Raw genomic sequence first — 12,157 nt, 5'->3', positions numbered from 1 at the left:
AGCCGTATGCGGTGAGCATCCCGCGTTGCTGCGTGCTGCTGCGCTTTGCGGTCCGGTTAGCGGGGCTTTGTGAGAACGGCTCCCTGCTCGAAGCGTGCAGGTACGGCTGTGTCTCGGTACCTGCGCAGGCTGCCTGGAAGGCTGAATTGCAGGTCTGGGCTCGGAGTTGCTCAGTTACTGTCCTTCCTGTTGTGAAGCCCAAAATTCGTCCTGGTGAGAGTGCGAGTGGATGTGGTGATGAATGCCCGATGACCTACAGTGAGACTGGCCGTGTGTGGTTCCCGATGCAGCTCATCATAGGGCAGTGGAACAGGAGATGATTTGCAGTGGCTAGAAGTGGCTTTGACAACTAATAACCATGCTCCGTTTCTTAAGTTGTTCTGTAAGGGCTTAGTTTATTATTTATTATTTCTTTCTGAGAATACGGTTTCTTTCTTTATCGTTCTATTTTTGGTGGCAGTGGCTTGATGGAATGGACCACGGCAATGCTGTATCTTCCTCCATCCCTTCTGCCTGAGGCGCGGCTCTGAAGAGGCTTGGTGCCACGGCTGGGTGCTGAGCAGCAGCCTGAGAGAGCAAGACTGAGGTTTGGTAGACTTTGCTTTCATCTCCTGGGGCTTCTCCTGATCTCTGCTGGTTGTTTGTGGCCTTCTCTCATTTGCTGCTTCTTTCAGTCAAGCCTCAATTGCTTTATTAAGTTTTGCTGAGCTGATAGATCCTAGCCTAAAGAAGACTTAAGCCTTTCAAAAACTTGGTTGAAGGTTTTCATGAACTTTCATTAACTTCCCCATTAGGACTGCAGTGTTTGGTGTGAATGCTGCATGTCTTTTGGGCTGATGAAGTTTGGCTTTGTAACTTTACCTTAGAAAGCAAGTTCTAATCCTGACCTGAAAGCAGACTACTACTTCTGTTAAACACAAGTGTAATTTTTTTAATTTTTTTTTTTTTTTTTTTGCCTTTTGCTTGGCTTCAACTGAATTGTCAGTAAAAGGCAACTGTGATTGTATCATGACATATGTTCCAGCATTAACTGATTTCTGTGTGTGAAACTTTTTTGAATAGGTGCTCTGTTGTTGCACTCTCAATTCAAACAAATGGTTTTGGTCAAACTACGTTAGTCACTTGAATCACTGTGACCAAATGTAGGGGAACTGTTGAGTCACGGCTGAACCACTGATTGAGCACCTGGGGAAAGGACCGGGTCAGCCTTGGGAGCACAGGTGAAGGCAATTCACACGTGTGACCAGAAGGGGTGGAGCCTGCCTGCACCTCTCTTAGACCTCATTTAAGGGCTGACTGCCCCTGGAGAAGGATCTCTTGCTGTAGATCCCTCTTTCTCTTGTATAACTAGTGATAGAACTAAAGAGAATAGCTTCAAACTGTGCTAGGGGAGGTTCAGACTAGAAGTTAGGAAATACTACTTTTCTGAAAGAGTGATCAGGCACTGGAATGGGCTGCCCAGGAAGGTGGTGGAGTCACCAATCCTGGAGGTGTTTGAGGAACGTTTGGGCATTGTGTTGAGGGACATGGTTTAGTGAGAACTATTGGTGATGAGTGAATGGTTGGACTGGGTGATCCCGTGGGTCTTTTCTAATCTTGGTGATTCTATGATTCTTTAGTGGAGCTTTTGCCTGAGAGCCCGGAACCTTCTGGAATGGGTGAGCAATTTTCTTCCCTTCCTTTACAGCACCTTTCTATTGTGCTGATCCTTCTGTCATTACATTTCTGGTGAAACGCCTTTTCCTGTCATATTGATCTGTCCAATTGCTTCACCAAATTTTGGATAACATCTAGCCTGTATGTCCAAAAATGTCACATGTTTGATGAGATGTCAATCAAATGCATCTTAGTCTACACAGGGCTCTAATATCTGTACAGTACAAAGAACAACCACAATTACTGTAGTATAAATATGTATCCAGCTTGTCTACAAGAGTACTCAAAGGCCTAGATGAAATGAAGACTTTTTTTTTCCTATTAATTTTCCGCTTTATCTTTTAAAGTTTGCAAGATACCTTGAGTCAAATTTAGATTGACAGAATTATTTTTAACAGTTGTTTTTCGTGAACTGTGCCACCAGATGGCGTCCTAAGTCTGGACGTGTTACCTGATTCAAGCTGATATGAAAACAAGAGAATGCAATAAGTTACAAAAATGCTTTTGTTTTATATTGTACATATTTTTTAAGAGGTATTTCTAGTTTGCTGGGTAATGGATTTTTTTTCTCATCCAGTCAGACTATTTTCTCTTTTCATTCCAAATTAATGGAGCTGCTATTACTCAGCACTGGGATGAAATGCCTGTGTTACACAGGTGTGATAATTCAGACAAGCCTGTTTTTCTGTTGCTTGATCACTGATACTTGATCACTGCTGCCTGCCAGCCTAATTTTTGGGATCCTTGACTTGAATTTGCTTGGCACCAAAGCTCTGTCTTCTGTCAAGTGACCTGAGTACTGTGATTTGAGTGCCTGAAATCACTTTCCAGTGATTCTAAATACTTTGTGGTGACTGTATTAATAGAAAAAGCCCAGTGACTGACTAAATACTTTCCAGTGTGCTCTCCATTGAACAGATCTTTTTTTAGGTCATCTGAGTACATAGTACGTGGACTTTGTAGGGAGTTACAAAGTGTGAGTTCTTTTGCCAAGGCCAGTTACCTGATTCTGTGGAACTGCAATAGATGGATATATGAAGCAGTTTGGTTTCTGAGCCCCCTGTTTTTAATTTACAGATTTACAGTCTGTGACAAAGACATAGTTTGCATACCTGTTAATGGTATTGTGAGCTCAAATACATTGGGGGGGGGGGGGTGAAATACACAAGTTGCTGAAATACCAACCACTTTATTTTGCACCTCTTTGTGTCATGCTTGTAAGGGCCTCTTTATCAAAGACCTCTTACAAAGCATCACAAGATTATCAGGATAAGCTGACAGGACTTCTTTTGGAAGTTGCAGATGCATCTAACTGAAGCAGGCTGTTTGTCCCTGATCTTGTGGATGGATCATTGTGTTGCTTCTTAATAAAACTTTGTTTCAATCATTAGCAAATAATGTTTGAGGCTCCTCTCCAAGGAGTGCTGGTAGGAGGGCTCAGTTGGCGTACTCTGTCCAGTTTTGGACATAATTCTGTAAGAATGTTTTATGCAATTTGGGAAGAGAAACTAGAATTTTAATAGGCTCAGAAAATATGGTGTTTTAGGAAAACACCTAGACAAATAGAGCTTGCATGAGTCTAAAAAAGCCATCCAGGTGTGTGGATGTTAGATCTCTGAAATGACAGCATACAGCAGTGGTGCTGAACAGCTTTCCATTTACATTAGTGCAGTGTATATCCCTGTATCTGTCAGTGTGTAGAAAGCTTGTGGTAGGTAAGACTGTGATAAGGTGTTCACTTTGTCTGGGAGGTGTTACGATCTCAGTTTATAGCAAGGAGAGCTTGGTTTGGTTATTAGGAAGCTATTAGCATTTCTTATAGGAAATCAGAAAGACGCAGTTTGATTCTGACTTTGGTTTGTGACCTATTTGTAGCCTTGCTTGCAATAAAACTAGTCTTTAATGAAGGCTCTTTTTATTGCCGGGTGTTCCTGCGCATGTGCTCCTCTGTTTGTGTAAGGTGTCTGTCTACAGTCTCCTTATCTCCAGTGTACCTTCCCTATATATTATAAAAACCCAGTGTTACTCATGGGACAGCATACAAACAGTTCCTGCAGATGTCTTGTAGGGTAGTTAGCAAAGTCAGCTTCATTGCCTTGAGCAGGAACTTAGCAGACTTTGATCCGCGCAATGGCCTTATCTCCTTCTGTCTCAGTGGTGGAATAGTTGATCATTTGACAGCATGGCTCTGACACTTGCTGTGTGGTTGTGCTCAAGGGCAGTGGTTCTGGGAAGGAAAGGTGGTTTTTGAATGTTGGTGCTTTATTCCACGTAACTTCTGCCTGAGGTGATGAAATTTGAGTGTAGGCCTTTCTTTGTGGTAGTGAATTACTTGGTTTTGTTCAGCAATCTGGCAGTGGTACAAGAGTTTGTGTTTGGGGCAGCACGTAGTACAGGGAAATGGTTTTAACCATACACATTCCCCTAAGAAAATCACTATTTTACTAGTTTTTGACAAATCATTGTTTGGTTACATGTTTTAATTGCTTTGTAGCATTGGCTTGTCTCAGCACGTGGCTGTGGTGTTCTCCAGGTTTTCCTGCAAGAACCAGGCCTCTCTCAGCAAATCAACAGGACAAGTTTTCCAATAATCAAACTGCACACGGCCTAACCTAACAGTGGTTATTTAGGTGCCTTCCAGGGCCGAAGATGCACTTCCCATCCTCTCTCTCCTGGGCCCAGAGGTTCCCTCCAGGGCAGGAGGACCTCCTGCCAACCTCTTCCTCCTATCACCCAACAAAAGGTTTCATGAAAGGGCTTTGTGGTGAGCTTCATCTTTCTAGCCTGTCACTCCTCTCCTTTACCTGTGTCTGTGGCAGCTCTCATGTGTTCCTCTTATGCAGCTTGTCCAGGTTTATGCAACCAGTTGCTGCGGAAGAGATGTCTCTGAGGCAGTGGGCCAACATCCCTCTGGGGGGCTGAGGAACGTGTTGCTGCCGAGCATTCTGCTGTGCTGAACTTCCAGGTTTCCATTTTTGTCAAGTGCAGAATATCCACTGCTATCTACAGTGCGTAGAGTGGCTGTTAGATGGGCCTCAGCGCTGCTGCTGAGTTCTGGGCAGCTGGCATGTTGGTCTGCCCGCCCTGCTCCATGGCTCGTGGCTTTATATAGTCACTGCTCAGCCATTGATCTGCAGCAGCTTTAGCCTTGACATACATTTTTAATATATGTTATCCGGTGAGGATGAATAACTGTAGACAAATGGATGCTGTAGCAGGAAGTAGCCTAATGCCCTCTTTTCTTTGTAGGCTATTTATACTTATGAGGAGCGTTCTCCACAAGCCCTAACAGACTTGCTGAAGTTAATTAAATCTGGATGCTGTTTCTAGACTCTGGGCAGGTGCAGGCTGTGGACAAATTCCGTTTACATCACTGCTGTAAAATGTATCCCTTTGCTTTAAAACAAACAAAATCCCTTACTAATTGATAACATTCCCTGGAAATAGGAGGTTAGCGTAACACCTCATTTGCTTTAAAGGCTTTACATTTTGCTGTCGAGATGTGCTTCTTTTACATGATAGTGTAAAACCTTATCTTTACTAGCTGCTTAATTATGTTCATTTTTATACTAGTTCATTTTCCTCTTAGTGACCCATCAGAGGTAATTTCTTTCTCTGAATGCAGGTGTTGTGTTTGAACAGGTTGGTTGGTTTGCAATGAGTGCAAATACCATTGCTGAGTACGTGGCTCAAACACTGCCTGGTTCTTGTTAGTGTTACATAGTAAAGGAGAGGAAAGCTTGGAATTTATAATGCTTTTTTTTGAAGTGCTTGAGTTTTTACAGAGAAATTAAAGTACTTCATTGAGTTGAGCCTTAGGTTTTCTAGGAGAATCTGTGAGAAAGACAAGCATGAAGGGAAGTGGTTCATTTCCATGTAGGTGCTAAGTCAAAAGGTGATCTGAAAATAGAATGTGGATTTGTGCTCTCCTGGCCACTGTATGTACATTTTTTGGCATCTCCAAAATCAAACTACTTCTGAGTCCTTGCTTCCAAGACTTTCTCTCTGTGGAGGTGAAAGCTTCACTTTTCATGGTGACATCCAATAGCATTTGAATTCTATTTGTATTTTTAGTACCCTGTCATAAGAAATGCCCTGTTGACTGGGCAGTTAGCTTAAAACTCTTCCTGTAATAGTGTATAGTTACTATACATTTTAATTAGTCAAAACAGGTGTTATGTTAGGTCTTCTTTTAATAGCTTTTTGATGTTATGCACAAACTGGTGTGAGCAAGTCACCGTGCTTCAGTGACCTGTTTGTCCTGGTTTAGGTCCCATGCTACTGTCTTTCTCTTGTGCAGAATGAATTCCATGGGTACTTGAGTAATCTTAAGCAAGATCCTAAGTGTGTGTGATATTCTTCCACTAAATGACAAAGAAGTGTTAGTGAAGAATACCAGGGAAGTAGAGCATATTTTCATGCAAAAGAAAACTATCTGAAGTTGCAAGAAGAAACAGCATCCTTTGCTTTCCAGGAGTAGATTCATGCTTTACATGCATGCTCTATGTGGCCTGGTCTGGTGCAAAGTTCTGAATGATCTTCTACTATTGTAGATGCTTTGTGAAAATAAATAGCTGTTACTGATGATCCCAGCACATCAGGTACCCATGTGATGAAACTGGAGAAAGTGTATTTAAATACCACTGAGATCTCAAGAATGGCACCCTACAAATGCTGAATAAGTAACATAAAGTGATTGAATCTGCTGTTGTGTTTTTAAACGGGTTTGTTTTGGTATGGTAATGAATTTATTTAGGGAGGAAACTGCTTTGTTTGTCTAAAGATTATCTCAGTTGCATTCCCTTTGTGCTGGACAGATGCTGATGCATGCATTAACTAAGTGTATATCCAAATCCAGGGGAAAGGAGTTATTTCTCCAAAATTCACGATTTGGAAGTAGATGGATATGATTTTGCTTCTTCTGAATGTCAGAGCTGCTTTAATTCTGTGCAGACTGGATTCAGTGTAAGTACAAGATCTGCTCAGCTGTGCTCAATGCCTCACTCAGTACCAGATTGTCAGGGTGCAGTGTCTCAGAAACATAAGGTGGATTTGAACAATTGGTGTATGATAGGTTAAGCTGTGCAGATGAGCTGTTGAAGGCTTTTGCCAGTTAAACTAGATAGTATTAGCCGAGCTAGCTCTGAAGCTGACTGATGTAAAATAACAAGGCTTGAAATGGACTGCCTTTTTGTGTGGAGACAGAAAAAGGCACAGCAGCATTAATCAGATTTTTGTTAATCTGATTTGAGAAGCTGAGAGCAATCCTATGCGTCTTTGCAGAATAAGTGCTGTATCTTGGAGGACAAGGGAAAAAAGAAAGAAAGGGAAAGCTATTTTTTTATTTACAGCTTTTTAGAAGACTATTCAAAACTGCATCAGAGAGCTCTTTAAGGAGCTCAACACAGTCGCTTTGATAAATGGTAACTTATTTTTACTTTCCTTATCAAAATATTCTAATGATGAAAAAAATCCTGAATGTTTGTTTTTCTTAAATTATTTGCAGGTATGGGATAAGATCTATCTGGAGTAGTAAGCATGGTGCGAGAACGGAAATGCATACTGTGTCACATTGTATACAGCTCAAAAAAGGTAAATAATTCATACTTAGTTCACATTTAACATCAGTAGGTACTAATATTAAATGTGTATGAGAAGTACTGCCATTTTAAAACTGCATGAACTCTGAGAATGTTTTTCTTGTATCAGGAGCATATTGATCTAGATTTGTCACAAACCAAATAGTAAATTTTCCTGTGCTTTAGAGCATCTTTCTTTAAAGGAGCTCTGCAATATCCTTGATTCTAAATACCAAAAAATATTGAGTATTTCGGGGTATTTTTTATATTGCTGTGTAAAGATAATAGGGTGAACTGCTCAAAACCCCATTCAGCTATAAATTGTGCTGTGTTAAGACTTATTTTTTTTCCTTTTGGATTTCTATCTTGTTTCTATAAGAATGAGAATGAGGAATTGCATAGCACATTTTCATTAATGTTGCCAGTTAGTGCACATCTTTTTCATGCAAAGCCTGCACTGAAACAGTTTGGTTTTATTTAACTGTAATACTTTTGCTTAGCTACCTGGTGTGAGGCTATTTTGCAAATGCCAGTGTAATAATTCACACAACTTATGAGGGTTGGAGATGTTGCTTTCTCTTTGGAGATGTGAATTCAAGGATTGGGAAAGATAATGATTACTGTCTGCTCTTTGAAGATCTCACAATATTTCTGCTCAAGAGCAAAGAGAATGTGAAATCTTTGGAATGGCTTTCTTTTTATGACCAATTCTACTTTTCTTTCTCTCTGAAGGAGATGGAAGAACACATGAGGAGCATGCTTCACCACAGAGAACTTGAAAATCTGAAAGGGAGGTATGAGAACCGTAGTGAATCTTGACTCTCTATGCAGTTTGTTATTCTTAGGGATAACTAATGTACTGTTTCTCAAACAAGCTGAACTGCACAATTTATTCTAGGGATGGGTTGTGATAAAGCTGGCAATGACCATGTTTGCTGAATACCTAAAACTCAAGAGGCTTGTTAACTGGGACAAATGATGTGGAAAAATAAAGTGAAAGATAAAATAAAAACAATGTTTTTTAGTTTCTGGCAGCTTTCTGTTTGGTTTCCTGGAAGCACTGGAATTCTGCCTTTGGTAGGATTACGAACACCATTTTTTTAACTGTTAAAATAGTCTTTATAAGTCTTCAGCTATTAACCTTCTCAACCTCTGTGGGAAATCTGACATCTTGGATGTAGGACTGCACCTGTGCTTGAGTGTCAGCCTTGTCTTCCGCCTCTCTGGTCCGGTTGTTTGGCTGTGGGAGCTCACCAGGGTGGATGATGGTTTCCATGGCTTTAATTATAATCTCTGGAAAGCGGAAGGAGGTAGGGGGTATTCAAATACCATCCTGATAACATGGAAACCGGATGCAATCAGAGCGCGCATGCAAGTTCTTCTAATTTTGTGTGGTCTTTGAGGTAGGCAGAGATATCAGATGGTCTACACTTAAATACTTGACTAGTTTATAATCATCCTGCACCACAAACTTCATATGAGAATTGCACATCTAGGTTAAACAACTTCTAAAGGACTAACAAGTTATTTTGTTTCAACTCCTGAGTGTGGGAAATCAATTTTATTAGGATATCTATCTCACATTCAAGGAAGATAAGTGGTAGACAGTTTCTGTTTGCGTTAGTTCTCTGTTTTTGTAGGTTTTGTTCTTTTTTTTTGTGCAGGATAGCAGCTGCTATGGCTCCAGGCCTCTTTAAAAAAAAAAAATTAAATATTGAACACAGACACACTGAACCTGAGACTCTGATTCTAATGCCAATACAGTTAGTTTTTGCCAGTTTAGAATTCTAATCAAACTTTAAACTGCTTTGTTTTATAACACTTCAAGACTAGAGAAACTTAGAAATTTATTTTTCTTGATATATGTATGCTACATACACATTTATGTAACTGCAAAAAAGTGCCTGTGTATGTATTGTAATCTTGCACTCAAACATGCTGCAGCTGAATACACTTGCTTGCACCAGCTGGGTAGTATTTTATGTTGTATACAACTGTAAATTATTACTGCACTTTTGTCTAAAGTGGTAACCTAATGTGTTTCTGTATGGGAACCACTGATTGAGCACCTGGGGAAAGGACCCGGTCAGCCCTGGGAGCACAGGTGGAGGCAATTCACATGTATGACTGGAAGGGGTGGAGCCTGCCTGCACCTCTCTTAGACCTCATTTAAGGGCTGACTGCCCCTGGGGAAGGATCTCTTGCTGGAGATCCCTCCTTGGAGGAGCTTTCCCCTGCAAACCTGGAATCTCCTGATATTGGGTGAGCAATCTTCCCTTCCTTTAGAATGCCTTTCTGTTGTGCCAATTCTGTCATTTTACCTCTGGTGAAACACCTTTTCCCATCATATTGATCTGTCCAATTGCTACAGTTTCTAATACAAGTCCTCTGGAAAATCTTTGGTAGATGACTATGCCCACTTATGTCTGCTAACAACAGTTGCAATAAAATTTAGAAAGTCCTTACAGGACAGTGAATGCGTCACAAGTCATCTTGCTTCTAACGTGTTTTAGTAGTCTGCAGTGGGTTCCAGTTGTGTTGTCTATGATGCACCAAGACTGCAGCTATGATTTGAGCTCTACTGCGCTTACTAGTTTGTAAATTTTATGCTGTATAAATGAAAAGATATTGCTTACCTTGAACTGCATATTAACTGGCAGTAAGTAACGTCCATTGCCCAATTTCTACTTTCATCTGATATTTCATTAATCTGTCTCCAGCTTCAATTTTTATTATGTCACATTGAGAAAATGTGTGAAAGCAGCTTCTGGCAGCTCTTTTCAAATAAAAATTGCTTTGGATTAAAGATGGAAAACATAAAGGAAAAAAACAAAAAAACAAATTCTTGCTTTCCACTGCCCTTTTTTTTTGCTGCAGTTGCAATCCATTGCTCAGACTCCTGTTTTTTTTTTCCAAGTTCTGCTACTTATTTAGAACTAATAATAATAAAAACCCCAGGTCATCCTGCTTTCATCTCTACTGTGCCCCACACAACTGGCCTTGTCAGCTGGGAACATTCTGAAAACGTGCCTGCGATCAAGCACATCATAGTATTTGATATCTGTCTGCTGAGAGTGAAAAGAATTTGTTCTGTTACTGAACAGCTGGGAAGTGGTTGCTCAGAAACCAGAGTGCCCTCAGCACTAGAAGTTTATTTAGGGCTTCTGGTCAGTTAACTTGTAGAGCATTTCTATTCTAGACCTTCTGGTAGTAATTCTGAGATTAGAGTGGCTGCAAGAACAGAAAAGTGGTGAGCTTAAAATTTAATGTATTTTAGCTTCTAATTCATTTCTAGAGAAATGAGATGCACATATTGGTTCATGCTTTTCTTTTAAATTTAATTTGGTATCTCAAGGGCTAGAACAGCTTTCTCAAACTTCTTAAGGCTCTTTTTCTTGAAGTCTGGCATCTGAAATATGCTTACAGAAAATAAAGCTCTTGAGTGCTGTCACTCTGAGAATACACTTTTCCTGTTTATTTCAAACTGCTTTTGACCTCCTTGTCAAAGAATGAGACTGTGGTGTTCCAGGTGAACTGAAGCCCTGACTTCTAAGGTAGGGAAATATACATGTGGTGAGAGCGTGCCCAATTCTGGCTGATATCAGTAGCAATAGCGTAGCAGAAGAGGTGATAAAAGTCAAATACTTCAGCATAACCATTCAAGCTCTCAAGCAGTTCATCTTTAATTCAAGTAGTTGTCCATGTAGGGAAGGAAGTATGAGGCTTTTTTTGGTTTTGTTTCTTCTCTTAGAAATTAATGGCACAACAGCGTTCTAATGATTACCCACTTGAGTCTTACCAGTCAAGTGGTCTAAGAGCCACAGCTTAGTACCTAGTTACACACCTGTGTTACCTGTGATAGAAGCAACTTTGTCTGTAGCCCAGCTGTGAACTTGTCTGAGATCAGTTAGAAACAGTACATGCATTTAGTCTGCAAGTGTGAGTGATAGAAGTTATATGTGAGAATGTAAATGCGCATCTTATGAAGGAATTGGGGTGTTCACTAAGATGTAATAGTATTCCTGAGGCATGTTTCTTGTTGAAGTGTCCTTGTCATGTAAATGTGATGTTATAGAGACAGAGCACCTTTTTCAGCAAGAGGCTTCCTTGTACAGTTTGCCTTAAGACTAATAGTTGGTCCATTTATGTGTATGAAGAGTGTTCTTCCAATGCATTAGTAAAATCCACTGATTGTATATGGAGTTAATAAAAACAGACTGAGTATATGTATAGAATATATGCTTTGATTGCTTATTAGTGTGAAGTTAGCAAAATGCAGTACACCCTTCTCCAGAAAACAGTCTGTATTTGTAAGTTACCTCTTTCATAAGTGAAATTCATCCAAATATTTAATCTGAAATGAAATATGAAGAGTGTAATTTTCATGAATTAGTCTACTTAACCTGCTGTGATTGTGTCTGGATGACTTAATTGGTTAGATTTCTCAACTACATTAGGAAGAAAAACAAACTTCCAGGAAAAGTAAAACATTGATTTTTGGTAGTTTGCTGCTGTTGCTCCATTAAGTGCTCCACATAAGGATGCTGGCTTAGTACTTTGAGTGAAGGTGCGTCTTATGATCTGTTTCTCATTTTACTTTTAACTTTTTTCTAAAAACTGAGGATTCATGTTTGACCTTTTCCTTTATGGATCCCAGTTGCTTGACCGCAGTTATGATCTGTGCTGATAAAGCAGCACTGCTGTTAAAAGACTTCAGTCTCGAGTGTACCATGCAGTTAGGTAGATTTACTTGTAGTAATTAAATGTCAGAGTAGTAGGAAACATTGTGGAAGCAGACAGTGAATTGAACTTGTTCCAACTGAATTGTGTGTAGTGGATTACACTTATTCATGTTTTTGTCCTTTTTTAACTGGTGGACATGCTTTCCTTGTTTAGGTTATTTTTAAATTCCTATTTTCTTA

At 40.0% G+C, this 12,157-nt stretch overlaps 1 protein-coding gene across 3 annotated transcripts in view; it reads left to right on the top strand.

Moving 5' to 3' along the window:
- Positions 1 to 12,157, top strand: part of ZNF106 (zinc finger protein 106) — a 36,588-nt gene that overhangs the window by 218 nt on the left and 24,213 nt on the right. For 2 of the 3 annotated variants that reach the window (XM_421158.7, XM_040701904.2), the window contains exons 2-4: positions 461 to 586; positions 7,163 to 7,248; positions 7,968 to 8,029. In XM_421158.7, coding sequence (XP_421158.4) covers positions 7,195 to 7,248; positions 7,968 to 8,029 — 116 coding nt within the window. In that variant the 5' untranslated portion in view covers positions 461 to 586; positions 7,163 to 7,194. Of the gene's footprint in view, positions 1 to 460; positions 588 to 7,162; positions 7,249 to 7,967; positions 8,030 to 12,157 lie in introns of all 3 variants that reach the window. The other variant, XM_046942643.1, reaches the window with a different exon arrangement.

This window comes from Gallus gallus, chromosome 5 (assembly GCF_016699485.2).
Source record: "Gallus gallus isolate bGalGal1 chromosome 5, bGalGal1.mat.broiler.GRCg7b, whole genome shotgun sequence".
Classification (NCBI taxonomy): domain Eukaryota; kingdom Metazoa; phylum Chordata; class Aves; order Galliformes; family Phasianidae; genus Gallus; species Gallus gallus.
This window is presented reverse-complemented; position numbering and strand designations above follow the sequence as displayed.